The sequence below is a fragment of the Amblyomma maculatum genome, chromosome 1, assembly GCF_055883805.1.
Source record: "Amblyomma maculatum isolate TAMU_Amacu chromosome 1, ASM5588380v1, whole genome shotgun sequence".
Lineage (NCBI taxonomy): Eukaryota > Metazoa > Arthropoda > Arachnida > Ixodida > Ixodidae > Amblyomma > Amblyomma maculatum.
The window spans coordinates 382,362,505-382,388,758 of record NC_139344.1 but is presented as its reverse complement, the minus strand read 5'-3'; the positions used below and the strand labels follow the sequence as shown (position 1 = coordinate 382,388,758).

Below are 26,254 nucleotides of genomic sequence, written 5' to 3'. Positions count from 1 at the left end.
CTACATAGCGGTCATCGTGTACATCTGTCTCCTGAAGAATGCAGTCTAAACGTCATTGGTAGAAGTGAGTAGCGCAGGTGTCGTTCACTGAACGGAAATGTAACAACGTTCGCCTGCTTTCTGTTTCTGTTCGATGGGGATGCTCCAGGAAAGAGAGACACCTGTGAATCACTGTGAACGTAGTGAAACACTCGCATCATTAGACGCGCCCGTTTTCACCAAGAGATGCCGTGTGACGGGGTTTCCTGGTTTCCTGCTCAACCACAACAACCAAACGGTCCTAAAATATACGGACAATGGTTCTCCGTACTCTAGACTTACGAAGAGCTTAAATTTTCTTGTTAACCTATACTGATTTAGAGGCTAAAGGCTGCCTTAGCTATACCAGTCAATGGTTAAGGAGCTAATCCTGTCGTTCGTCTGGTCACTTATCGCGAAAGCTGAGTAATATGGGGCACATTAAGTACACCAGAGTTTAGTATTGTAGTTGAGAGAGACACTGGATGGTTTACTTCGTATGCAAAAATAAAATCAATGAGACAGTGTACCTGGTTGTGGAGGCGATTTAGAAACAAGGTTGATTAGAAAAAAAAAACTAACAAAAACAAAACAAAATTCTAATCTCGCTATAAGGAACGCATTCAAGCTGTCGAGGAAGCAACGAATGAACGTAAAAAGAGAACAGTTTAGGCGTTGTGAGAAGGAGAAAGAGTGGAAGATCATACACAAGCGCCAATATATCGAAACCGTCGTCCACACACAAATGCATTTTCTATCACAGAGTAGCGGCGTCCATCTATTTCGTGCTGCGCTCGCAATTTCCGTGTCCGTCGAGAACACAGAAAAAAAAAAAGAAAAAAAGAAGAAAGTCGAGATTCAGCGGGACAACTTCGTTCTATTCGTCGGTGGCAGCGGGTGGTGGAGGGTCTTGTGCTCGGGGATAGCGTGGGCGGGGCGGCGTGGTGGCGCGGTCGAGACCGAAGCGAGAAATGGTTACGAACGCACCTTCCTCGCTGGTGACGAAGTGCATAGCCACCGATGGCCCGCTGAGGCCCACGTCGTTCTGAGAGACGAGGTGTCCCGAGTACTCGGTGCCCGGCTGCAGGTCCTGGAGGTACGCGGACGTCTCCGTGCCCGCAACGGTGGCGCTGGACAGTTTCCGGCCCCTGCCTGTCACCGCAGAGACGGGAAATTGATTCGTTTACCGCCGCCACCGCTGCTCCAGCTGCCTCCATTGTGGACGCGGCACGCTGAGGGTCCACGTGTACGAACATACAGAAACTTCGCCAGACAAGAGGCGATGGTGAGAGGGAGAAAGAGGAAAAGAAAGAGGAAAAGTTTGCTGTTCGGGAGACACGGTCTTGTGGATGATTGATCTTGGCCGTTCGGAAAGAAAGGAGGGGATGAATAAATACCGAGAGGCAGGATGGGAGGGAAAGGAAAGGATGGGGACACACAAAGGTTAAACGTGGGTGGAATGCGGTTGCCTCCGGTTCGCTAGACGAAGGAAGTGAGAAGCGGAAAGACAAAGACGAGGCAAACTTTGACTAGTAAACACAGACGCGCGATCCCGGGAAGTGACCGTCGAGCTCGCTCGATTGGTTTCGGGATCAGCATTTGCTTTTACTCCCGGTGAAGACGTGTCACCCGAGAGGGAGTGTGGCGCTTACTGTTGTGGGGACGGAATTCAAGTGCATGTAAAAAGGCTGTTCGCAAGAAGTCCCGCATTGTTTCGCGTGGTGAAAAATAATCAGGGAAGCTCGGTATGACTATTTAGCCTTCGAATGTGTGGGGCCAAGCTATCGTAATTTAATAACGGCAGCTTAATAACCAGTTGCGACTCCACTAAGGTAATGTTTGCTCTTCCACATATAAGGGCTACACTCTTATAGGTGTGCTTTACCGGCGATTATTTGAGATTTCAGGAGAAATTAGAGAAAGCACAGGCCTGATGTACAGTATTACATAGAGGTTGCCACCAATCGAATACACCGAACTAAGGATACCCCACAATTGATGTCTTTTCAACTGCTATAGCAGGAAAAGGGGATCTTCACTTGAATATGGAGAAAGAAAACGAAGATAGTGCGTTCTTTTTTTCTTTTGAAAGTTAAGAGTCGGCCAGAACGTGTTGCTGCTTCACTTAGAACCGATTTGTAAAGTTGATCATGCTGGCAAACGGGCTCTGGCTATGCTTTCTGAACTGAGTCACGAAACAAAGCCTATTCAGTGACGCATGAAGTATTAGAAATGCGCCCAAAACGAAAATGTTACAATAAAGACTGAGAAAAAGTTGCGAGTTGGTTTGTGCGCCCAAAACGAAAACAGTACAATAAACACTGAGAAAAAACTACGAGTTGGTTTTGCACAAAGTTGTGTACATAGAGTGAGAGCTTGACGAATAAAGCAACATGACGTCAGTAAGTACCTGCTGCATAATTATCACTTTAATTCTGAGGCAAAAATTAAAAGACGAGTAACGTTATGCCTGTCTAATGAGCGGTCTTCACGGGCGTTCTCTGTATCTAGGATAAATGATAAATTTCTGGAACCACTTGGGCGAAACGCAATTTTGCGATGCAAATGAAAACTTGTTCCTCAAAATTTTTCTAATAAACAGTGCCAGGAACGTCGATGCGAACACTGGATGGTATCAGCCAGCGAACAAGGCGGCATAAGTTGAACACTTCTCAGAAAACGCGTACACACCCACTGCTGATGCGGTACACGCAAGAACTGACCATCTCGGTATTTCTTCTTGAATCCCATCATGAAATCTCTCTATCTAGCTCTTGTAATGATACCGGCAATTCGACGACGATTTTCGAAGGCCGTTAAGGGCTCTCGAAAATGTTTCTTCTCTGGCTGAGATCGGAAAAGCGATATATGCGTCAGAGATGGCCATAGATGGTGGGACATTGAGTCCCGAGAGCGAAAGAAGAGAGAGCACCCACCGTTCTCCCTCCAGTAGCGCAGGAGGAAATGGGTGACCTCGGCGAATGGCTTTTTCCACGAGACTCGCACCGACCTCTTGCCGATGTCGTCCACTTTGACCCCGATGGGCGGGGACGGGAGCTCTGCGTCCAAACGTGTTTTATTTTATTAGCGCCGGAAGGAGTAACGGTGACGTTAGATGCTTCGCCATTCGACCTCTTGTACTTACCGTTCATACCCCTCCCCCTCTCCCGCCGCCCTCCTCCTTTCTCTCGTATTTATTTTTGTGGGAACGAGGTCCACCGTGGAAAAATCAGCTTTAGGAATAAAAACTAACCATTTGCTTTATTACACCATGTTGTTAAGCGTGCTTCAGGGCAATTTCTTATTATCTTAACTTGTTCAAAGATGTCTAACGAAATGCACTGTTGAATTTATTGCTTTGTTTCGGTTTTCGAGGAGAAGGTAAATTATTACTTGTTTTTTTAGCGAACAACGAGTCAGTCGCTTTATTAGTAATTTGTTGATTAACATGCTGACAAAAGTCTGGAGCAATTATTACATAATTGTAGAAGAACGGCTGACTGGGCGAGTTGGTGAACCATGACGGACAGTAATATAAGTGCGCAATAAAGACGTGACAAAGAGAAGTGGACAACGATGCCGCCCATTACATCATTACCTATTACATCATTACCTGGGTCGCTTGCAGGAAAATATTAGCGTGTCACGTGATAAGTGCAATTTACGAATATGAACTAGTTGCTTTGACGTAGCATGCAATTGATTCTACTCCATTACAACATGGTATAGCTAACCTACTTGAGCGCTTTCTCTTAATCAAATGTACAACCGGAATGTCTAGGTGCAGTAATAACGCGATAGCGTTTACCAGAACTCCGCGGTCATGGGCCTGAAAGCAGTGGATTGGTCAACACAGCGATAACGTCACAAATTTTGACGTCATTTAGATGTCGTTGGAAAGTGGTTTCCAAGGAAGAAAACGCTCTTGCTTGAAAGCAAGAGCGATCGAGGGGGAATCGAAGTGCCGCCCTTTTGGCTGCGAGCCTGGTGTCCTACTTCCACACCGCTGAGGAGCTAGAGTTCGTTCAGTGCCAAAGTTTAGAGCATAATAGCGCAATGTAAACAGCAGCCACGCATCCCATTACTGCAAAGTCTAGTTGAAATTAAGAATATTAATTATCGGTACTAATAAGCACTGCTAAAGAGCGCTAATGTAGTTAAGATAATTAGTAAGAAAAAACGCATATTGGCCATATGACAGTCCTATTGCATCAGCTCTTAACGATATTTAAGTGTCAAGTAATGTTTTTCGGTGATTTGAATATTCGTAAACGTCACAGGTGTGTACAAAATCTGCTGAATTTTGGAGGAGTGAAGATATAAAACTACGATGAAAAAGCTAGTGTTTGGATATCCATATATATATTTTTGTAATTGCTAGCACTATTTAAGCTGACAGAATGCGGCTCAAAACTGACAGAATGCGGCATATGGTGCAAATGATTACTTTACATAATTTCCGAAGATGGCTAACAAGAACGATGCGATCAATAAGGAATCTTACTAGAGACGGCTAAAATAGTTGGTTTCGCGCGAACGTTTTTTAACCTTTTTTTTTTTTTTTCAAATCTTGCAGAAAAGCAGTGTTTTGTGTTCACTAAGAGAGCATCGCCCATAACGCTTGAAAGTGGGGCTGAACAGCTGAGGGGAGTAACAGCACGAACATCGCTTTCGCTTCGCAAGAGTTGGAATTCTGGCCGCAGTTTGCACGGATGTGGTGAAACGCGACGTAAATTGCAAATTGGTTTATAGGAAAGAAACAACTGATTGATTGATTTATTGGTTGATTGATTGATTAATTGACTAATTGATTGAAAAGCTTTGCCGCCAAGAAAAACCGATCACCCCGCCGTCGACACGCAGGCTTGGAAGAGGGGGGCCGCTGCGTTAAAGGCTCGCGGGCATGCCTTGGCCTATGGCAGCTTCTTCCGCCAGGTGGACAATGCTCCGCTGGAGCATAGGGTCCAGACTTCGTAACACGGTCTATCAGTTCTCTCTATAGTAGCTATATTTTGTCCCATCCCTGGAAACTGTAGTGAATGGGGGAGGAGAGGAATTCTCGACCATATATTAGGAAAGAGGCGCTTCTTCGACGCTTGTCGGTGGACGCCGAATCGTGGCGTAAGGGAAATGAGGAAGGTGGAAGTGAAAGAAGAAATAGAGTAAAATGTGGCGTAGTGGTCGGCTATAGAATACGTTTGGAACATGGGGATGTGTACGAGCGCTGACATCACACAGCAGACGGACGTCTTTGCGTTTCGTCTCCACCCAAACCCAAACATAAACTATACAAATACGTATAACATAATGTTATGGCATAAAGCTCAGTATTTAACCACAGTTAGCTAACTACCTGTAATTAATGACAAGAGGTTATTAGTCAAGCTGTCAGTTAGTCTTATGGTCATAGATAGCCAGGAAATCATGTCTTGCACCAGTTCATCATAGCACACCACACTAAGCGAAAGTTGTCGATCGACAAACTAAATTCAGCAGGTTGGCGAGAATTTTACGAGTTACATCGAGGACATCGTCGACTTGTGCAAGCGCGTGAACGCACAGATGTCAGAGACCGACAAGGTCAAGCACATTCTGCAAGGCATCGATGACGACGCCTTCAGATGCTGACAGCTCGAGATATCCGCACCGTCGCAGATGTTGTCACAGTGTGTGAAAAGTTTGATAAACTGCGCAAACAAAGGCCCTTAACTCCCTCGAACACCATGTACATTGAGTCGCTTGCTGACCTGACAGATGTAGGGGAACAGTCTGCGCTCCTGCCACAAATCAAGAGCTTCATTCGGGAAGAAGTTGCTCGACTGCTATTATGTCCTGCCATGAAGAGCCTTCATCACACCTAACTCCCAGTTCTCGCCAGGTTATTCAAGAACAGGTACATGAGCCTCTTCCCCCAGCCCCTCAATCCATGACTGTCGCAGCTCCTTTGACATATGCGGCTGTTTCCACCCAGCACCTCCACCAAATGTAAGATAGGGGTTTATTGAGGTACTCAGACTGGGCAGATCAGCGACAGCGAATACAGTCAGGTCCAACACGCGCAGCGATCACGATGCTAACTGGAACGTTCCCCGTGTACTTCTTCCTCTCTCACAATTTATATAAAGACGTAGGATCTGTAAAACTGCTCAGTGGACACTTGAACCACGGCGACAACCTAAATCATAGTTTGACCATGGTCGAGCTTCAGTTCAATGTTATCCGTCGTATCGGTCGTCGAGTTTGTACTTGGAGTAGTAGGACCATCGATATAAAGTTTATGGGAACAAGGAAAAACATTCGTGTGCGGGTACCAGTATTTTAAATGCCTCATTACGACGCACCAAGTTCATTCCATATCACCGATCATTTGATCCTTCGTTATCCTGACACGTCTGTTCAAATCTGTCGCTGTAGGAGCATTGGATGGGGCCCTCTTCACAGGCAAACTACTTATTCCACTTTTATATTGTTACGTGGTGATAAGCAAAGAGACGCCATAACATGGCGACAGGATGAACGATCATTTTATGTCTGGCCTAGCGCGAGGGCTCCTCTCGCGCCACTGCCAATCTTCTTCTTCGCAACACTTCCCGGGGCCACCGAGCGATCGTCCTGATCGTTTCGTTGAAGTCGATGGTGACGTGATGGTGTAGATGTTCAAGAAAAGATAGAAGAGAATGATGCGCTTGCCACCACGATGACGATGAGCCCGATTATGCTTGGGTGATCCGCCTCCCCTGGAGCTGTTCAACCATCCGCCACCAGAGCCCATGGGACCGATGGCTCTAGGTCGCGACGAGCGGCTGAGCGGGGGTTGCGTGTACATGTCCAGTTCCTTTGGGTCCTTCAGGTCTTTCGGGTCCTTCGTCTCGGGTCTGGTTGGTCTGTCTGTTCTCCTTGTCTTCAGATCCGGGATGGGGTCTGGGCGGTGGTAGTTGGTTGGGTCTGGGCAGGAAGGGCTGGGGCGAAGCTGCTCGGCGATGTCCCAGGGCCCTCGGTCGATGGTCTCGGCTTACAGATGACATCGATGCTCCAAGGCGATGATGGGGATGACATACTCCTCACCTTCAACCAAAATGTTATGTGGTGACAAGCAAAGAGACGGCACAACATGGCGACAGGATGAATGATCATTTTATGTCTGGCTTAGCGCGAGGGCTCCTCTCGCGCCACTGCGATCTTCTTTTTCGCAACAATATGTTTTACATTGCCATCAAAATAGACGTCATAGTCAATTAACCTCACCTAAGCCGCACTTTATTCTGCCTTTTTTAGTACTGGTCTGGTAGAAGGCAAAAGGTATGCGTCTTAACCATGCCAAAAAGCTGCGCTGTTTCACAGGTGGTCCGCCGCTGCGCCGACTCGTGACGTCGCATACCTCGTTATGCAGCTTCACTGCGCATGCGTAAACCGTTCGCCGGTTCCCTCCGCTGCGCCGAGTCTCCTTCATCGCATCTGGATCTGTATGATCTTACGCGACTAGCTGCACTGCTGAACATATAAGTCTGAACGTGTGCACTTGGTAGTCAAGTGCGTCATGAATGAAGAAGTCTATGGTGTGCACGCGCACAGTGCGCGGCATCTTCTGAGACTGCGAGGAGCTGGGTCGGACTATCCGGAAATCATTGTTTGGCGTAAGGATGCCCGACAGCGTACAAATAAAACACGAAAGGCTAAGCGTGCTTCCGAGACGCCGTAAGAGCAGGAAGAACGTCTCGCCAAGCGGCGGCGTCAAGACGCGGAGTGACAGAGACGCCGAGCCAAGATTTCGCTACGTACATGCTGGCTTAACTGAGATAAGCCACCGCTGAACTTTTCTTCATAACTCCCATATTTCACCCCCGCCTGGGTGGCGCAGTGGTTACGGCGCTCGACTACTGTTCCCAAGGACGCGGGATCGAATCCCGGCCTCGGCGGCATCTTTTCGATGGAGGCGAAAAGCAAGGCGCCCGTGTGCTGTGCGATGTCAGTGCACGTTAAAGAACCCCAGGTGGTCGAAATTTCCGGAGTCCTCCACTACGGCGTCTCTCATAGCCTGAGTTGCTTTGGGACGTTAAACCCCACAAACCAACCAACTCCCATATTTCTTAAGGATATGAAAGACACATTGACTGTGTCACTTTCGGCGAATATCTCTACCGGCCCTTGAGTGAATGAAGATGGCAGATAATGAAGACAGAAAGCGTTGCACTGGGAACCTTGAATGCGCACTGATATCGTACCGCCCACGGTAGCCTGTTGTGTTTCACCACCATCAAAACGCGGGCGCCGCGGCCGCTTTTGAGCGCGGGTACTCCTTTCCAGTAGCCGAGCGTCCTGTCCACTGAGCCATGCAAGTGCTGCTTTTGGAAAGGCAGGAACACTTGGCTAAAGAAAGAAATAAAGAAGGAAAGGAAGGAAAGAAAGGAAGGAAGGAAGGAAGGAAGGAAGGAAGGAAGGAAGGAAGGAAGGAAGGAAGGAAGGAAGGAAGGAAGGAAGGAAGGAAGGAAGGAAGGAAGGAAGGAAGGAAGAAAGAAGGCAGGAAAGAAAGGAAAAAGAAACGAAAGAAAGGAAAGAAAAAGGAAAAGAAGAAAGGAAAAAGAAAGGGTAGAAGGAAAAAGAAAAAGAAAGGAAAGAAAGAACGGAAGAAATAAAGAAAGAAAGAAAAAAAAAAAGGAAGAAGCGCTTCGCGCCCCCCCCCCCCTACTCTTTCCCCCTCTTCTGTACGTGGGTGTTCGTTTTGTGCTCACCTCACCCATTTCCTTCTCCTTTTTTACCCTCTCTGTGAATAGTTGTTTTTTAAAAGACATATATAACAATCTGTTCGTTCATTCTTTAGAAAGATGGGTCCCCGATCGAAACGTTGAAATAATTCCATCATTATGTTTTTAAATTCCTGGCGATTCATTTGTATATTTATTAATCATAATAATCAGCTGCTATTGCATATATATATATATATATATATATATATATATATATATATATATATATATATATATATATATGTTGCATATATATATGCCGCAAACCATTCAAATCTTTGTTACCGCCGCCGGCATGCGGCCTCATCACTGTGATTCCAGCGCATGAATCGATTCTGTATTTTTTGTTTGTTCAAGCACTTTGTCGTGAAACAAACATCTTTGTCGCACAAGATATGCCGAGATGTATCTCGAAGATTCCAGCCACTCGCGTATGTTTCTACAATGTTCCAGGTTATGCTAGTCACCGTTCGTGGTTTTATCTAGATGTTTCTTCGCCGCTTTTAAATTGAGCGTTGGCAGGTGCGACGAGCATTCGTAGATCAACGATCGCCGAGCACGCTTGTCGCTTTCGGCGTCGCCCATTGCTTAGTTCTTTTGCGGGCGCAAGTCAGTCGAATAAACCGTTTATTCCAGTGAATTTCATGCCTCCTAATCTGTCGCCAACGGCCCTGTCACCATATACTCATGGTGTCTTTGCACTTGGAGAGACGACTCAGAATATGGAAGTAAGGAGACTGCGAGAAATAATGACAACGGAGTGCGCCACGCGCCTGGCTAAGAAGCCCTTTACTCCTACGGCGAGCCGATCCCTAAGCCGACAGTAACCACAACTACTACATTGCACCGTACGTAATTATCTTATACAGCTTTTTTCTTCGTCGCACTTCTCTGCTTCTTTGCTTTCAGAGACGCTGTGGAGATAAACGGCAACGTTTCGTACCGATAGCAGAACATTAATAATTAGGAGACGTTCGCCTAACACCGCGGCATCAAAGATTAACGCCAAGATTCCTCGTTCTTCGGCTGGCGCAGCGAATACCCTCCGGGGATCGTATGACGTTAAGGCACCAAATTACTCGCGCTCCCCAGTCGCCGTAGCACCGACGCAAGTCGTTACGACGTTGAGGGCAGGGTTATAACAATTTGCCCCGGCGATGGGTTGCAACACAAGGCGCTGGAAGAAAAAGCTGCTAAGAACAGTAAGAAAAACGTAAAAGAAAGCTTCTAATGAGGATGGGCTCTGGGGGAAAGGGAGAGAGAAAAAGGGGACGCTGGATAGAAGGTGTAATGGCCCTACTCACCGAGTACGAAAAGCGATCGCACGGCAGTGGCAGTGCCGAACCTGTTCGTGACGTGACAGGCAAATTCTCCGGTGTCGTCTAGCGTGCTCTTGTGGATGAGCAGGTCGGAAGCGATGCCTCCCGGAAAGGACCGGTCGATCACGTCGTACCTAAGACGTGGGAGAAGGACGCATGTCGGTTGCCTTATTGCGCTCGGTTATTATTTTCTTTTCAATGCGTGATAACCTTAGATAACTTTTTGTTTTTGTTTTGAGTGAGTATCGTTCAGCGGACTTTTCTGGTGTTTGAAGTTTGCAGACATACATTCGTTATACGCTTAACATTATTTCTCGAGCCTATTTTACGAGTCATGCAGATGCAATATAGCTCGTAGGGAAGTCGATTTTTTTTTTTAGTCCGACACCTTCACTGTACAGCAATGTGGTGCATCTAAAACAGCCTTGTGAAAAGAAGCAACTCTAAATCTGTTCTGAAACTATAATTACAAACAAGGTGAATAATGACACAACACAAAGAGTGATTAATGAGACAACACAGTGCCGCGGAGACAGCAAAATGGACACCAGGAAGAAACTAGAGTGCAGTTAATTAAAGTGGAACGCGCATTAATCAACCTCCTTTTCTTTCCTCTGCTTTATCCTTCTAATAACACTTCTAATACATTTGTTTTGGTATCAAGCTCCTTTCGGTGGTCGGTCTTAATTTAAAGCTGAAAGAGAATGGATCTTCAGTGACATCAGCATCCGCTTCGTCTTTGGTTTATTTTGGGAATTTCGATGTGCGGGTTCCATTGTGGTGATTCGCAGTGATCGCAGGACTGAGAACAAGAGAGGTTTTAAGTTTGTTAATTTAACGGACTGTGCTGTTTAACCTTTCCTGATTGAAATATTGGTTTGGTTTGGTTTATGGGGTTTAACGTTCCAAATTGACTTAGGCTATGAGGGAAGCCGTAGGAGTCCGGAAAGTGATCATCTAGGGTTCTTTAACGTGCACTGACATCGCACAGCACACGGGCGCCTTGCTTTTCTCTATCATCGAGAAGCAGCCGGCGCGGGCGGTATTCGATCCCGCATCCTTGGACAGTAGTCGAGCGCCTAACCATTGCACCACCGAGGCTGGTCATTGAATTGTTAAACGCGGTCAAACTTCGAATTTGTATTAAAATGGCACCGTTACAGGACAACAGTTAATCGTCAAGCACAGCACGAGACACGCCGGCTTCGTTGTGAACTATGCTGGCAAAAAGGAGTCTTGGTCATTAAGGCGCTGTGTAACAAAGGCATGTAGCCTAAGGCCGCAGTGTAGCTAAAGAAGATAGATTAAAAAAATGTGAGAATTATAAACTCTTAACAAGCGTAGGCGCAAGTGTACGTACGGAATGTGATTTTGAATATTATGACGAATTTATATTTTTTGAAATTCAGCATCAATCACATTCTTTTTTGCTGTGTTACCTCCCGCCTCTCTAGCGGCCCTGCGTCCAATAACATTTGTAAATGAAATCAATTAATAAATAAATTACTAACGCTTCACGGGCACCTCGAGGCCTGCGTCAAAATGTAAGTGACGTGGCCAACGTAGTTTAAGTAACGATTATCACGTGGCCCAAAGTACGTCAATAGGAGTAAGAACATAGGCGTGTGATGAAGACAAATTTTGGTCGCTACTATTTTTTTTTATTACAGTAAATAAGAAACTCGCATATACCTGTTAAGGCTCTAGCCCGGAGACATGCTAGTGTCCAAAGCACTAAGTGCTTTTAGCAAGTCCTCGTGACCCGATTATTTATTTATATCTTAAGTAACACCTCCGGTTTGCGTTTAATTAGTGTTCATGAATGCCGCATACATTGAGAAGGACGATGCAAGAGTTTGGTGATAAACTTGAAAAAATTCACTGTAAGGAATTGATAAAAAAAAAGAAGCTTGGCTTGCCCGGTTGACAGGTACTTTTTACCGTCTTGGCTTTGTCGTAGACAGTTAGAGCCGTTCTTTTTTTTTCCTCTCAGTGTCCGCTCTTTGATAGCAGGGAACATTACACGAGAAAGATCGCAACTCACCGCTCTTTGAGAGACTTCTCGATTGACTTGCCGTCTTTCATCCACGCTATTTTGAGTGGCTCTTCGCCTGAGGCTCCGCAGTGAAGGGTCACGATATTTCCGAGTCGTACTTTGATCGTTTCATGTAGCTTCCGTATTAACGGCGGTACTGCAAAGAAAGGAGGTCCCTTCAGGCAACGTTGCCTCGTGTATGAAATTCCACCGAAAAACAGAAAAATACTGTGCGGGTTTTTATCGCAAAGAGAAAATCTCAGCGAACAATTTGCTTCAGTTAACAAAATTAGGAATCTTCTCGGCAAAATATATGCTCAGGTATATTTTATGAAGACCGGTCTTTTACGTGTACCTAATGGATGCTTCATTTTGAAGTAGCAAAGATAATTATAAGAATCGAAAAAAAGAAAGTGTTAATGTTAAACACAAAATTTAATAAAATGTCAAAATAATGTTTGGAAGAGATCTGACGAAAATCAGAAAGGGGTTCGCACGGACAACTGCGACTTTGAATTGTCGACTGAAACACTGAAACACATGCACAACAAAGGGGAAGCCCAAGGCTGACAACTAATGAATCTACCATTTAGGTCTGTGACTCTTGTATAGTCTGGGGTACAAGGTTGCGGTATGCCGTTTTGTGGAAAAACATTTATTTCTTCTTTGCCTCTCTGGTTTGTGTACTGATATTTTGTTCTGTGAATGTGACGTGAATGTCCCCTCGGGATTCAGTACATTTTATTCTCCGTCTTTTCCCGACCGCACCGAAATATTTTCCCATGAACTCGCTTCCTGTAAACTTTTGTCCCTAACTGTACATGAAGCACATTTTTAACAATTGCTTCGATGTCTGCCCTTGTATGGTAATTACCTCGCAGTGACAGGGGTGCTACGAAACGTTCAACAGATCCGCGCAATGCTTATGGCAGGTAATGCATGCTGTATTGGATGTCAGTCAACTCAATTTCCTGTGTTACCGGAACTTGTTTCGTTCATACCAATGCGATAGCGTTAGGTGTCCCATACAGTGGCGAGCGCGTGGTCGGCATTTGCGCATCTAGAAGCTCCGGATTGGTCGAGATCGTTGTGACATTACACAAATTTGAATCCGAATAAAACACCAGATAAACATTAATTGAAGAGTCGCAGCTTGACTAAAATGTCATTATAATGAGTAAGAATGTAAAGTAAGCAATTGCTCTGAAACGATTTTGCTGATTTGATGGAAGTTGTACCTATGACCCTTGATTATCAAGTTAGGCACGTTGGCTCTAGGCCATGGAGGCCTTTTTTCAACACAAGTTTTATTACACTAAATGAATAATCTGTGCACATGAAATATGTACAGATTATTAGCAAAACGGCGTCAGATCAACGCGGTCCGCTATAGGACACACCAAGCATATTCGTCCGACTCGATAAAGGAGGGACTTACGTGTCTTGCGTTAAATAAATAAAAAAAGAACGTTCGCCATGTCTGCGAAGTGAAATGTGATGAGGGCCTCGGACCTATGAAGGGACCCTTTAATGATGTATGTCGCGTTTTACCCTTAAGGTAGAGTTTAAGTATCGCATAATTTCTACATCTCAAATTGGTACTGAACTTCAACTTATGTAAATAATGGATGGCAAAGTTTCTGAGTCTGCAGTAGCTGCCTGTCGAAGTGAAGGTTCCCCCCCCCCCCCTCTCCTCCGAATAAATACAAACATTGAATATTCATTGGATACACGTTTGTAACCTTTCCTCGACAACGCCGTTTTAAAACGCATGACAGTGAAAACCATGCACGTTATAAGACAGCCCGGGCCGTCGTAATTGCGTTCTCTTCTTACCGCGTATTGCAACAAGGCACTTCGAAGCTATGGCATGAGAGAGTGAATCGAGATGAACGTGCCAGGGAGACCCAAGTGGCCGCTTCTCTTTCTTTAACCCCCTCTTTCTCCTTTCACTTCTCGAGTTGGGGCCGTTAATGAGCGCAGAGGAAGGGCATCCTGACATGTGTCGCGCAATCTAAAGGGTCGCCCGACAGTTCGCGCGGCAGGAGAGTGATTGGTTCGAAGCCGGGAGCAAACTTACCACTTACTGTGAGATTGATGGTCTTCGTTATCAGCGTGCCGACGCCGTTCTCAACATCGCAACGGTACAGGCCGGAGTCTGAGGATCTCACTTCGGAGATGACCAGACTGCCGTTGGCAAGGACACTTATGTGGCCATCTTTGTCTCCTAGCAGCGTTTCCGAAGGGTCTGCAACACAGATGCAGTTCATATTCTTGCTAGTACATATGCACCTTTCTCATTCCGCATTAACAATGGCGAAATTGGGGCTCTTGCGTTTTTTAAAACACGTGAAAAGGATTTACTTGTCGCGTATGCTATCAGTTCAAATAAGCCTTATCGCCATCTTAGGAATTTGCGGCGCAATCACGTTTGCACGCTTTTCAGATTGGCTCAAACCAATTTGCAGGCAATATCTGCTCTCGGTATTAAAAAAAAACAACAAAAAACAAAACAAATTATAGCACTGTAGCGCCATACGTACGCACACCTGTGTATGGAGTATAAGCGATTTCTTCCTATTTTTCAGTCTTTCCTTGTGTTCTGTTGACCAGAATAACTGATACTGCGTGTACTAACTGCTGTAAAGGTCTTAAAACCACGCTGGGAAAGAGTGAAGATTTGCTATAATACATACACATTAACGCATTTAAGGACAAAGACGCTCGTTTGGCTGATGACGTAACCTTTCTAATCTATAAAAAGAGTGTCGTCATTATTGGCATTATTTGCCGACTTCGCACGTAAACTGTGAAGCATCAACAAACGTTTTATACAAGAATATGGAAGGCTTCACTACATTGCTGTTCACTTCAAAATCGATAACTATGTACTCCTTTCCGGCGTAAGCGTCATAAGTTTGAATTCATTTAAAGAAGGTTTATAAAATAAAATTTTCTAAATAATCGGTGCATTTTTTGTTGTTGAATGAATATTGACGTATACGAAAAAGCCGCAAGAATAATTTTTTTTTTTCTAACAGCGAAAACTAAATAAAGTTGTCTTCAGGAACCCCGGTGGTGTTGGAAGTTTGGAGTGGTCTGATCTCACATCAAAAGGTCTTAACCAAATAAGGTACCCACAACTTGCTTCATAAGCTCTTGGGGGAAAAATAAATGACAAAAAGTAAACCCGTAACCTTCAGGTGAATGACCTTTGCATCGCATAAAGGCTGATTTTTGCTTAGCTGCACGTCATGCCGACCAAATAAAAAGTAGACACTCGCTTGTTTTCTCACCCCCGTGGCTCCTTTGCTCACGCTTTACTACCAAGAAGAGAGAAAACAGCAGCCGTAAGTCGCTCGGAGAACTCGGCATCGGAGTTTGCTCAGGCGTACATACACGCACGCCGGCAGGCCGTAGATCGAACCGTTTACGGGCGGCTCGCGGATCAATAATAGGCTTCCGCATAGCGCCTTCCGGCTGGAGCTAACAGCGAACCGGGGCTCCGGCCCAAGTCCGGCGAGTGCATCAGCTGGAAGGAACGACGCTCATTTTCCTGCTCTACCGAGCGCTCCCAGCGGCCATCTATGAAGTCATAAAACAGGCTTATATAGCCGGACTCCCTCCCTCTTGCGTGTCGACACTACCGGGAACACGGGCTGGCGGCGGCTCGCGCGAACGCAGACGCAAGCGCTCACGCACGCAGAAACACACACAAGGACACACACCCTTGTCGTCATAGAGGAACGGAAAGCGGTCATGCACGGAAGGGCATTTCCGAAGTGCATGTACACACACACACACGTGCGCGCAGGCTGAGCGCCTAAGCGTCTGTAAACGACGTTGCGACACAAGTACAAACGCACGGACACACTCTATTAGAAGCCCAGTACTCATTGACAGGCGAGGGAAATGCTAGGCAACGAGGGAGGGTCCACGCCCAAACAGATGCGCGCACATAGCGACTGGACATCTGACACGCACTTAGCAAAGAGAAGTAGCGGAAAGAGCGTGCAAGCTATAAAAGGCAAGCACGGAAAACAGAGGACACATGCGGAGGGCATGCGCGGCAACGTTGCGGAGGACGAGAGGGGTGGGACTGGAGAGCCAGCCTGGGAAAGCGTGTAAAGAAGAACGCACGACCGGACACGTCCGGGAAACAAAGCGTGTAAGAAGCAAGGAGATACAGACACGCACGCACAATCGAACAGCACAAAAGGCTAGTCGTCGTCCAACCAGCGCGGGACGCGCAAGATAGAAGAAGCGCGGGACGCGGAGAAGATTGGAACAAGTGCGCCGGAGGTTTGGGACCCGCGGGCCTGGACTCTCCGTGGCTGCTGCTGTTGCGTAGTGAGCGCGTGGGGTCGAGCGGAGAAGGGGACCAGTGGTATGTGACTCGGGGGCACGGCGAGAGAGAGCACAGGCAGAGAGAATGGACGGGAACGGGAGACAGCGCTACAATGAAGGCAAGAATGGTGCGAGAGGATAGGAGAATTACATTGGCTTCGTGTCCATTTGGTCACGGGCGTCGGGTGGCCCAGGGCGGCGCAGTCGATGGTCAACGAGCTGCCAACGACAGCTGCCTGGTCCCCGGGCTTGTGCAGCCAAGTCGGCGGAACTGCGAACACCAATATAGAGTGCGCAGACACTGTTGTGTTTGTAGAACAACGATGCCTAGTTATTAGTCTGGTAAAACTGTGTTACACTTCTTTTTCTTCTTTCGTTATGCACCGAGAACAAAATGGCGGGGGGGGGGGGGGAGAGGGGGGGGGGGGCAAAGAATTGAAGAGGAGCTTGTTAACGAGACTTACTGTAGACGGAAGGTTTGCTGCTCTAGTGTTGTTTGATTATTTCACAGAGAGCACTGGAACTAAACGAAAATATTCGAAGGTTCTGAAATCGAAGCTGGGTCTTGACAGCATGTATTTTTACTTTCCTTTTCACTGTCCAGATGACGATGTAAGCTTAAAAGAAAATGTCTCGTATCGCTTGCTTTCTTCCTAGTTTTTTATTTCATAAGCGGGGTTATTGACCGGTTCTGACAGCTGAATCCTTCGAATGATTTGTGCTCGTGCTTTTGGCGCTGACGATTCCGTCTAAGAAAGCGCATTTCCGCGTATGTAGAAATGATGAATGAAGAAAGTTTGTAAGATAGGAATGCATTTGACAGCTACAAGAAGTTTTTTCTCAAGAGAACTTGTTCATTAAATACGGTGACAATGGTAAAACAAAGACAAAGCAGAAAGGTTCAGAATGCTATGGCACTGGCGGGTGCCAGTGGGTATTTTACTGAGCTGGTTAGTTAACTCTAAGACTACTTTCTCAGCCCGATACAACGAAACAACGCAAAAAATAGAGAGAACGTGGTGAAAAAATGGGTACTGTATAAGAGCTGGAGAGGTGCATTCACTGGTCGCGAGAAATTGGTATTCGGGATTTTATAGACACAATTTAATGTGATCAGTTTGTGTAGTGATCAGTTGCCGTTATTAGCACTTGAAAGGTCGGGACGTTATAGCAACTAGAGTAATGAACGATTGCGCTGAAGTTGTCACATGTTATAAATGGGAGTCATGAATCAGGCAGTCTGTCGCTATTATGTCCGTTGAGGAAATGTTCACTTTCCTTAAGCAGCGCGCATAGTTATGTAGAGAGCAGGCTTTTTCAAGCTTGTGAGTTGAAGATTGTTGAACGAGATTTCACATTCTTCTCAGTAATAACACATACACGACGTCGGCTTTTTCTTTCAACTCAACGAGGGTGCTGTCTTGTAATTACAAGCGAATGAGTAATAATACAGGGAACCAATAGTCGTTCGCCGAAATATGCCGGTTAAATATGTTTAACCTAACCTTATAAAATTACTTTGCGTCGAGAACGTCCGTGCTCAAGATTAAAGTCAAGAAACGAAATGGCGAAGAAAATATATAACAGGGATAATATCGTAAGTTATATTTCTGTTGCCCCCTCCGAATTCGGTAAACTTTGCATGTTGTATAAGTAAGAATTGTGTTTTATTTTTTCAAGCCGCGCGGGAAAAAAATTTACATCACCCGCTCTGCCCTGGCATTATAAAACGCTTCTGCAGTCATAATTTTTCAATCTTTCTACTCTGTGCCTTCATTCATGTTTCTTTTTAAAGTAACATGAATAAAGACAATTCGGGCAGCAAGGATGCATAAAGAGAGACTATTCTTTGGTGTTGTTACTTCCACCTCACATATTGCTTTGTTCATCGGTTTTTCTTGGTCATACTCACAGCTGATGGGTATTCGTTTTTTTTTTTATTTTGTTCGGCATTTCTGCAACGTTTTCTTTTTTTTTTTTTTTTGTCCAAGCGGTTAATGCGGTGGGAACCATGAATATGCGAACGCCATCTGCTGCTTGCGACAAACATGGCAACAAAACTAGCTACAGCATGAGCAAAAGAGCACTATGCTATTCGACCCGATGGGTGGTCGCATGTAATATAAATTTAGATGTATGGAATTTTACCTCCAACATTTTCTTATTTAGAAAGACGTGCCCGCGTTTGCTGCATGTTTGAATCGTCAGCAGAGAAAGCGTTGTTCATAGCGGTCATTCTGTGGCACATTGACGGTGTTTGCTGCATAGACGGGCTGGCGTTTTTTGTTTGCTGCCTAAAGCATGGTTCTGGGCTTCCGTGTTTTGATGCTCGGAACGCGTGTCTTCTCGTTCCCCTCGCTTCTCTTCTCCAGAGGGCTCCGGGAGCGGAGTAACGCAATTTGCTGGGTTTTCCCCGAGATTGCGTGTGCTCGCGAGCGCGCCGTTTGCTTACGGAAGCGGCGCAAGCAGCGATGTTGGCTCCGCCGCGGTGCTGCGAGACCGCCCGCTCTGATCCAGACTTTACTTCCTTTTTTGGTTGTTTTTCACACCTTCTACGGAAAGCCGGAACCCATCTTCTTAAGTGCAGCGAACAAGCAATGCCCTGAACCCAACGGTGCGTTCACAATGCACTCATGATGTGCGTAGTTTTCTGCTTGGGGTTAGACCCTTAAAATAGGGGTTTTATTTTTGCTTTTCGTACGGCTTAAGTTCTCCTCTGAATGGCTTTGTGAAGTGAGATAATGCAGTTGCCAAGATTGTGATTGCAAAAAGCTCTGAAACAAAATAGAAAAAAACAAACATACGTGACTCCTTCCATATTCCGTGTGGTAGGCAAGAGATGCATTTGCAGTTGTGTTTAGAGAGTGCCGAGTCCCCGCGCGTTTGCGCGCAATCGCACGCGATGAGCACTCGAGCAATCTTGTCAACAAATTTTGTTCGCCTGGCGGAACGGAACGGTTCGTTGGAGGAGACCTACTTCTCGTGAAACCTTTTCGAGTTCGCGCGAACTTTAATTGTGGCCTTTGTACAAATGAGAAAGAGAGAGCAGCCTGTTTTTGTTCCTTTTTTTTAGCCTGCATTCCTTTCAGGCGCATTCAGCGCAGCCGGAAAACAATTAAGATCTTGTTCTTAACTCAACACGTCGACACGACAGCTCGATTACGACCTGAGACTGGGGCTAGTGTATGGCTACACTGTAGCATTATAATCACAGGATCGGGCTGCCAAAGTATGATCGTATTTAAAATATTATTATTTCTATTAACAAGCAACATGTGCTTTAGTAGCTCGTGATGGATGGTAACGTAATTATTTCTCGCTTGAAGAAGTTTGATAGCAAAGGATCACATTTTGGGCATTTGGTTCTAGCTCATTTTGCTGTGTGCGCTGCGTTCGAAAATAAGACGTCAAAAAGAAAAGGAAAGGCACTACATGGACGCAGCGCAGTCTACCAACTGTTTTCTAGAAGCGAAGTCAAAACATAAACGGGTCAACCACAGAAAATAATAGTCGGGGATTGACGGGAAGCCTTAGTTGACTAGCCAACGTTTCGACAAGTTAAACTGTCATCATTTCATCAGGATAACAATGCCAGTAACGGTATTATCCTTACTTATTACATGCTATGCGCAGCCAATATGCGTGGACCAGCCCTTATTTCTCTTCGTGTCTTCGTTTCTAAACGCCACGAAATGTAGAATTTCGAACTTTTGACTTTCAGGACACTTATATTAGCATATTAAGCTTAAAAGAGGTTAATATTTACATCATCATTATCACAATCATCATCCGCCTGACTATACCCACTGCAGGGCGAAGGCCTCTTTCATATTTCTCCACTTAACCCGGTTCTGTGCTAGCTGCATCCACTTGACCCCTGCGAACTTCTTAACCTCATCCACCCACCTAACTTTCTGCCGCCCCCTGCTACGCTTTCCTTCCCTTGGAATCCAGTTTATTACCCTAAGCGACCTTCGGTTATCCTCTCTTCGCACTACATGTCCTGCCCATGCCCATTTCTTCTTCTTAATTTCCACTAAAATGTCGGTAACTTGAGTTATTTCTCTGACCCACTCTGCACGCTTCCTATCCCTTGATGTTACCCTTACCATTTTGCGTTCCATAGCCCTCTGGGTTGTCCTCAAAGTAAGTAGAACTCTCTTGGTTAGCCTCCACGTTTCAGCCCCATAGGTGAGTACAGGTAAGATGCAACTGTTGTATACTTTCCTCTTGAGTGACACCGGTAAGCTGCTAGTCATAATCTGCGAGTGCTTGCCAAATGCGCTCCATCCCAAGGCCATTGTAAAATCAAACCGCGGAAGCGGTAGGACGAATGGAAGCTCGAGCTCACATTGTTTTTGAATAAAAGTTATTTTTTTACAGTGGACACAGTATTGGCTCCTTCTTTTTCTGGAGAATAATGGTGGTCCTTAAGGTACTTTCATGCGGTTAAAGAGGAAGTATTAGAGGGATGGCTCAGCCCAATCCGCAGTTTTAAGGGTGACCCACCAAATGTAGTGGTCGAGGCAAGGTTCACTTCAAACTTTTCATGTGGACCCTCAGATATTTTTGTGGGTTGGCCCGGGACAGTTGGAAATATTGGGGCTGGCTCGAAAAGTTTTCCAGGTGTGCCAACGTTAACTGGAAATGTTCCTGGTGAATCTCCCCGTTGTTCTTTTTTTTTTTTTTTTTTTTTGGAGGCTTGGTGGCAGACCAATCAAATATTTAGAAATAGGTTCCTATATTTCTTTTTTTTTTTTTCTGTATGGTTGTAGGGGAGTTGTAATACGACGTCGAGCTTCACAAGTTGGCTTCTTAACGTTTGGAGGTCGGTGCGTGCCAACCCAAAGTTTCGGGGGTGGAACCTCAAATTCTGAGTTACACCATCGGCTAGTATGGTAGCCATCCGTTATAGTCCGGATGAACAAAAATGTCCTTTCGAATTAGGCGGTAGCTCCTCATTGGCCTTCGGGGTGATGACGTCACAATCTTGATTGACCACTGATGTTTCTGGAGGCCATTCTTCCTGGACGTCGACGCCACATTTCTCTGGCGATAAGTCGTAAGATGCTGTCGCATTAAAATTTAGTTCTGCTTGTGTTTTTCGTTCTGGACCGCCTTCTACGATAATACTTCTCTTGGTGTTTGCTAACTTTCGTTGCGGGCAAAAAAATGTTCATAATAATAAAGTAATCTTTTCGCCGCAACGAGCACAATCGCCAATCAGCTCGTATCGGTTAGAGCCATTCATACGCCATCTAAATGCTAGCCTAAATCGTTTCCTCCTACAAAAGAAGAATAACGGAATCAAAGCCACGTTTCATGGCGCGATGAACGCCTCTTGCCCTCTACTTCATTTCAAAGCGCCATATACAGGGGTGGCCGACATTCGATAGGAGCTACCCTTCACTTTGCCGCCCCCATCCCCTTCCTATTGGAAAGACTGCGCTAAGCGCCCCTTCTTCGCACGCTTCGTAGAGCTTCTCCACTGATACCATCCGCCCTTTCTACATCATCGTCGGTACAGCGCTTATTCTAATGACGCCTTTTTACGCCTCGCTCGGCTCGCCGCCGTTGCTGGGTCGGCGCTAAATTTTTACCAGCCCCGGGGCTAATACCCACTCTCCTAAGGGAAGCCACCCTGCTTGTATTTGTTATTGCTTTCAAATTTATGTTTTTTCTTCGTTGGTTTGCTTATCTGATAGCTTGGCTCCTTGCTACCACGTGTTGTGATCTCGGTTCAGCGGTATGTATGGATTTTCACTTAACCCACGGCTCACCGGGAAAAAAGAGAAGCTAAAAATGCGCCAAGTTGGCACAACACAGGTGAGGAAGGAAGTGAAAGGAAGGCCTCAAGAATGGTCGGGATGCGAACAATCGATGCAGTTCTAAGGGATCCCAGTTGTTTGCTTTCAATTTTTTTTCTTTGTGCCGATTTATTGCTTCTAAGCGCGAGTAGAAAGTGCGCTCAAGAATTCGATGCTCGTGTCGGCTTCTTTTCGTCACTTACATTCTATCGATGAGTGCGCGAGAGCGAGAAATCTAAAGCGCAAACAAAATTAGGTTGACGTGGCTCTTCCTGAAGGTTTGTGGACGCAGCCAGATGCTGCCTTTGACTACTATGTTTTTTTTTTTTTTTAACTTTAGTCGTTTTTGTGAAGAGAATTGAAAACTTTAAATTTGTATCTTTAGCTTCAGAGTGTCCAATTGATGTTGGACAATGAAAAGTTTCAAAGCTTGGAGCAGGTGCGGGAACTTTGGCGCATGTCCGTTTTCTCTACATTACTGTTTTCTTTGTTTCAAAACTCTATCGCGTTGAGTGCTGGAGCAGATGCTCTCGGTTGTAGCGGTGCTCCTGGTTCCCTTGTTCCAGATGCTGAGCATGCTTCAGTTCTCCGAGAGAATTTCGAACTCGCTACATTCTTCACCGCTACCAAATGCACTATGCTGAGCTGGCTCCCGCGTTGCTGGAATTTAATTATTGCCATCTGAATGCCGTTGAGTTCTATTTTAGGTTCTTTAAAGTTGCGGCACGTAGACGCGTGATGCGTTTACGGAATTATTATACGAAGTTCTAGATGAAAAACGTCGCACGGACGATGAAATTCTCTAGTTAATGTTAGTGTGTCACGAAAAGTTGCAGCAGCAAGAATGTTTGGAAACATGTAGTAATTTTCAGTGTGGGCTATAGAAGAAAGGAACATTTCTTTTGGTTTAGCTATTATTCGTTTTATTGAAAATTTACATTTTGTTTGCTTTTTTTTTTACTACAGGCGAACACACCTCTAAACTCCGCTCACTTCTATGGTGCTTCTTTTTTTTTTGCTTTTGCCATTTTAAGTTAGACTAATATACTAGTACACCTCTATTGTCTCACTTTGAGTACTGGCTTGTGCTTTTCTTTTGCCTTACGAATTATCCGCGATGAATAAATGGTCCGGGCGAGTCATTTTGTCTTTTTACTTGTATAGTCTTCCTTTCGGGGCTCTTTGATGGTGTTATGGAAAAACACACTAGCATCGGCAATTGTTGTTGCTGCTGCTGTAATAATATTTCTCCTTACGGCTATTCAACGAGCGCGAAGACTACCCATTGATTGCTAATCATCCTTGTCGGCCCCAGCAGGGACTAAATTTGATGAAACAGTGCTGCGGATATGGACGTGGAAGGAAGGTGCAAGCAGCTAAGCGTCTGAAAATTATCGTTCATGCAAGAATTGAGTGTTGGGGGTGAACCCAGAGAAAAATTTGCGAACATTAACAAAAATTTCCTAACCAAATAATTAATTACTTAATTAGTTGGTCAGTTTTATCAGCACCTCACTGTCGCTTGGCTCACCTTCGACAAGTAGGCTCGCCGTGAAGCTTGTCTTTCCAGCCGCATTGCTGGCGATACAGGTGTAGTTTCCGATGTGCCGCGCGCCGATGTTCTCGATGAGGAGCTCCGATCTCCGGTCTCGGTGATCCACCTTCCACAATGACTGGGTGCCCGCCGGGTCGGTCGCCCGCTCTATAGTGATGGGCCTGCCGTTGTGGAGCCACTGGAAAGCGACGGGCAGCGAACCCCGCCGCAGGGAACAGAATATCTCGGCCGTGTCGCCTCGCCGCAGGTTGCTGGGTATCAGCACATGAACCTCGGGAGACTCTGGGGGTGGTGAGAACAACGCATCAAAACGAATGAGAACGAGAAGAAGTCTTGCATAATTGCCGCTTCGATATTACCAATTATTAAGGAACAATTCTCAATAAGCGGCGGGTCTAAGGTTAACTCGGTATTATCAAAGGAATGCTTAAATGAAAGGAAAGAAAAATGAAGGCAACATTGACATATTGACGCCACGCGAACATACACTCTTAAAGAATACGTCATCCGATACACTAGAACAGTAGCTTAAATAGAGATGTTTCCAAATACCATTATGGCTTGTTCTATAATTAATGTACCATAGCGATTCAGGTTATGACAGAGGCCGTAGTGAAGAGATACGGAAATTTCAACCACCTGGGGTTTTGTAACATGCACTGACATTGCACAGTACACAGGAGCTTTGCTTTTAGCCTCCAGGTAAAAGCGGCCGCTAAGGCCAGGTTTGCTGAATGACAGACATATAGTAGTAGGGGAATTTTTCGAAATGTGAAGTTAAGAAGAAACATAAAATGGTCTATTTTATTGCCTGTTCAGAAACTCGGGAATGAATAAGAACAACACGCTGAAAGGCATTGGGTCAAACAAAATTTGTCTTCGTTTGAAATGAGTGCAGATTTTTATGATCGAATTTTGTCTTCTTTATACGTCAGCTTTGTTAAATGTTTTACAAAGTATGATAGGATCTTGCTATTATTAAAAATATTTTTCAGTTTGGCAGCTTCACAGGAGAATTGGGCTGGGCACAAGTTGTCCAAAAATACCGTGTGAGGTAAATTTATTTGTTTTTAACACCTAATTCAAATTTAGATGTGGTTCACATAGCTTACGAAGAGGTTGTCAATGGCCAGGCTTTTGCTTGAACAGCCACGGACCACCACGGCTGGCAGTTTTATGGGGTCTGGCAAGTCACTGAACTCGAATGCGAGTGCAAAGTAGCTTTGCGATGCCGGTTGATGATGTAAAGCTGCAAAATTTTCCAGAACAATCGAAGTGGAGTTGGTTACGCTCTATCCACAACGGTTACGAATGTCCATAAAAACTCCGAGCGGTTCCCAAAAAGTTTGCTACGCTTGGATAAAGAACTTTTAGTGGAGTGTTTCTTGAAGAAGGAGTATGTATGAAAGATAAAAACAGTTGTCTGTAATTGTACATACATGACTTGCTCAAATTCTTTGCCTCAATATGTCGAAAAGCTGAAACAGTTGATGAGCTGCGCTAAAATTTTGCGCAAGGGAGTATTTTAATCGTCGGCTATTTTTGATTGGAGAGAACAGGTAGAATTTGCTGGTACATGACTAAGCTTTGTCTATGCACTTCAAATTTATCGTCATGTGTGCTTTTGGGGCTTGTAATTCGAGTTCGGCTCTCCTTATCGTCTAATTATATTTAGGTACATCATCCGGCACTAAACGCTTTAATTGCGCTACATATAGTCCATGCAGTGCATTTTCTTTCGAATTTAATGCTTCGGAATTATTTTGAGCCTCCGCTATCTGAGCCGATCCGCACGTCGCGTTGGTGCAATGAGCTAACGACGCGTATGAGCGCATTAAGGGACTACAAGGCTGCGCGTAGCGAACAGCGAACAGATGCTTAAGTCGAAAGTTTTAACATGTTGTTTCCGCACCGAAAAGAACACGAGGCTGCCTGCAGGGCAACAATTTTGAGAACTTTCAGAACTGCAGAGCAGCCCGACCTTCCAAACAAGAATACACATACGCGGTTGGCGCGGAACGTGCATGTAGGCGAAGCGACGACACGCGCTCGTTCTCGTCGCTCCAAAATCAGTCAGGATGAAACACGAGCAGGCGCGTGGCTTGTTGACAGGGGCGCTGTCGGAGCGTCGTCGCCAAAGCTTGTACGCCAAGCACCAGCCGATATTTCGGAGCAGTGATGCTCACGTGTATTCATCATTCGTCAGTCTTCATCGTGACGATGAGAAAGATTCGCCGACGATGTAGCCTGTGCAATATTGGTAGTGGTGTACGCGGCGTCTCAGCTCGAAAAGCAACTTTGTGCTAATACAGCGCGAACTTTCACCGCTACTAGGAGACATTAGAGACGTTTTATTTTGTAACATAATAAACAATCGGTGTAAATAAAATAAATAAAGGCTGCAAACTTGTTGAAAAATTCTCGCAGAT

The 26,254-nt window shown here is 45.4% G+C and overlaps 1 protein-coding gene across 1 annotated transcript in view; it reads right to left on the bottom strand.

Annotated features, from left to right (window-relative positions):
• The window catches only part of LOC146208380 (cell adhesion molecule Dscam1-like), a 39,083-nt gene extending 13,062 nt beyond the window's left edge, over window positions 1-26,021 (bottom strand). Inside the window, exons 1-8 of the mRNA XM_084597177.1 lie at window positions 26,012-26,021; window positions 23,802-24,107; window positions 16,615-16,734; window positions 14,197-14,364; window positions 12,126-12,273; window positions 10,067-10,215; window positions 2,955-3,077; window positions 1,006-1,170 (exon numbers count right to left, since the gene is read on the bottom strand). Coding sequence (XP_084453303.1) covers window positions 1,006-1,170; window positions 2,955-3,077; window positions 10,067-10,215; window positions 12,126-12,273; window positions 14,197-14,364; window positions 16,615-16,734; window positions 23,802-24,107; window positions 26,012-26,021 — 1,189 coding nt within the window. The remainder of the gene's footprint in view (window positions 1-1,005; window positions 1,171-2,954; window positions 3,078-10,066; window positions 10,216-12,125; window positions 12,274-14,196; window positions 14,365-16,614; window positions 16,735-23,801; window positions 24,108-26,011) is intronic.
• Between the last annotated feature and the right edge of the window lie 233 nt (window positions 26,022-26,254).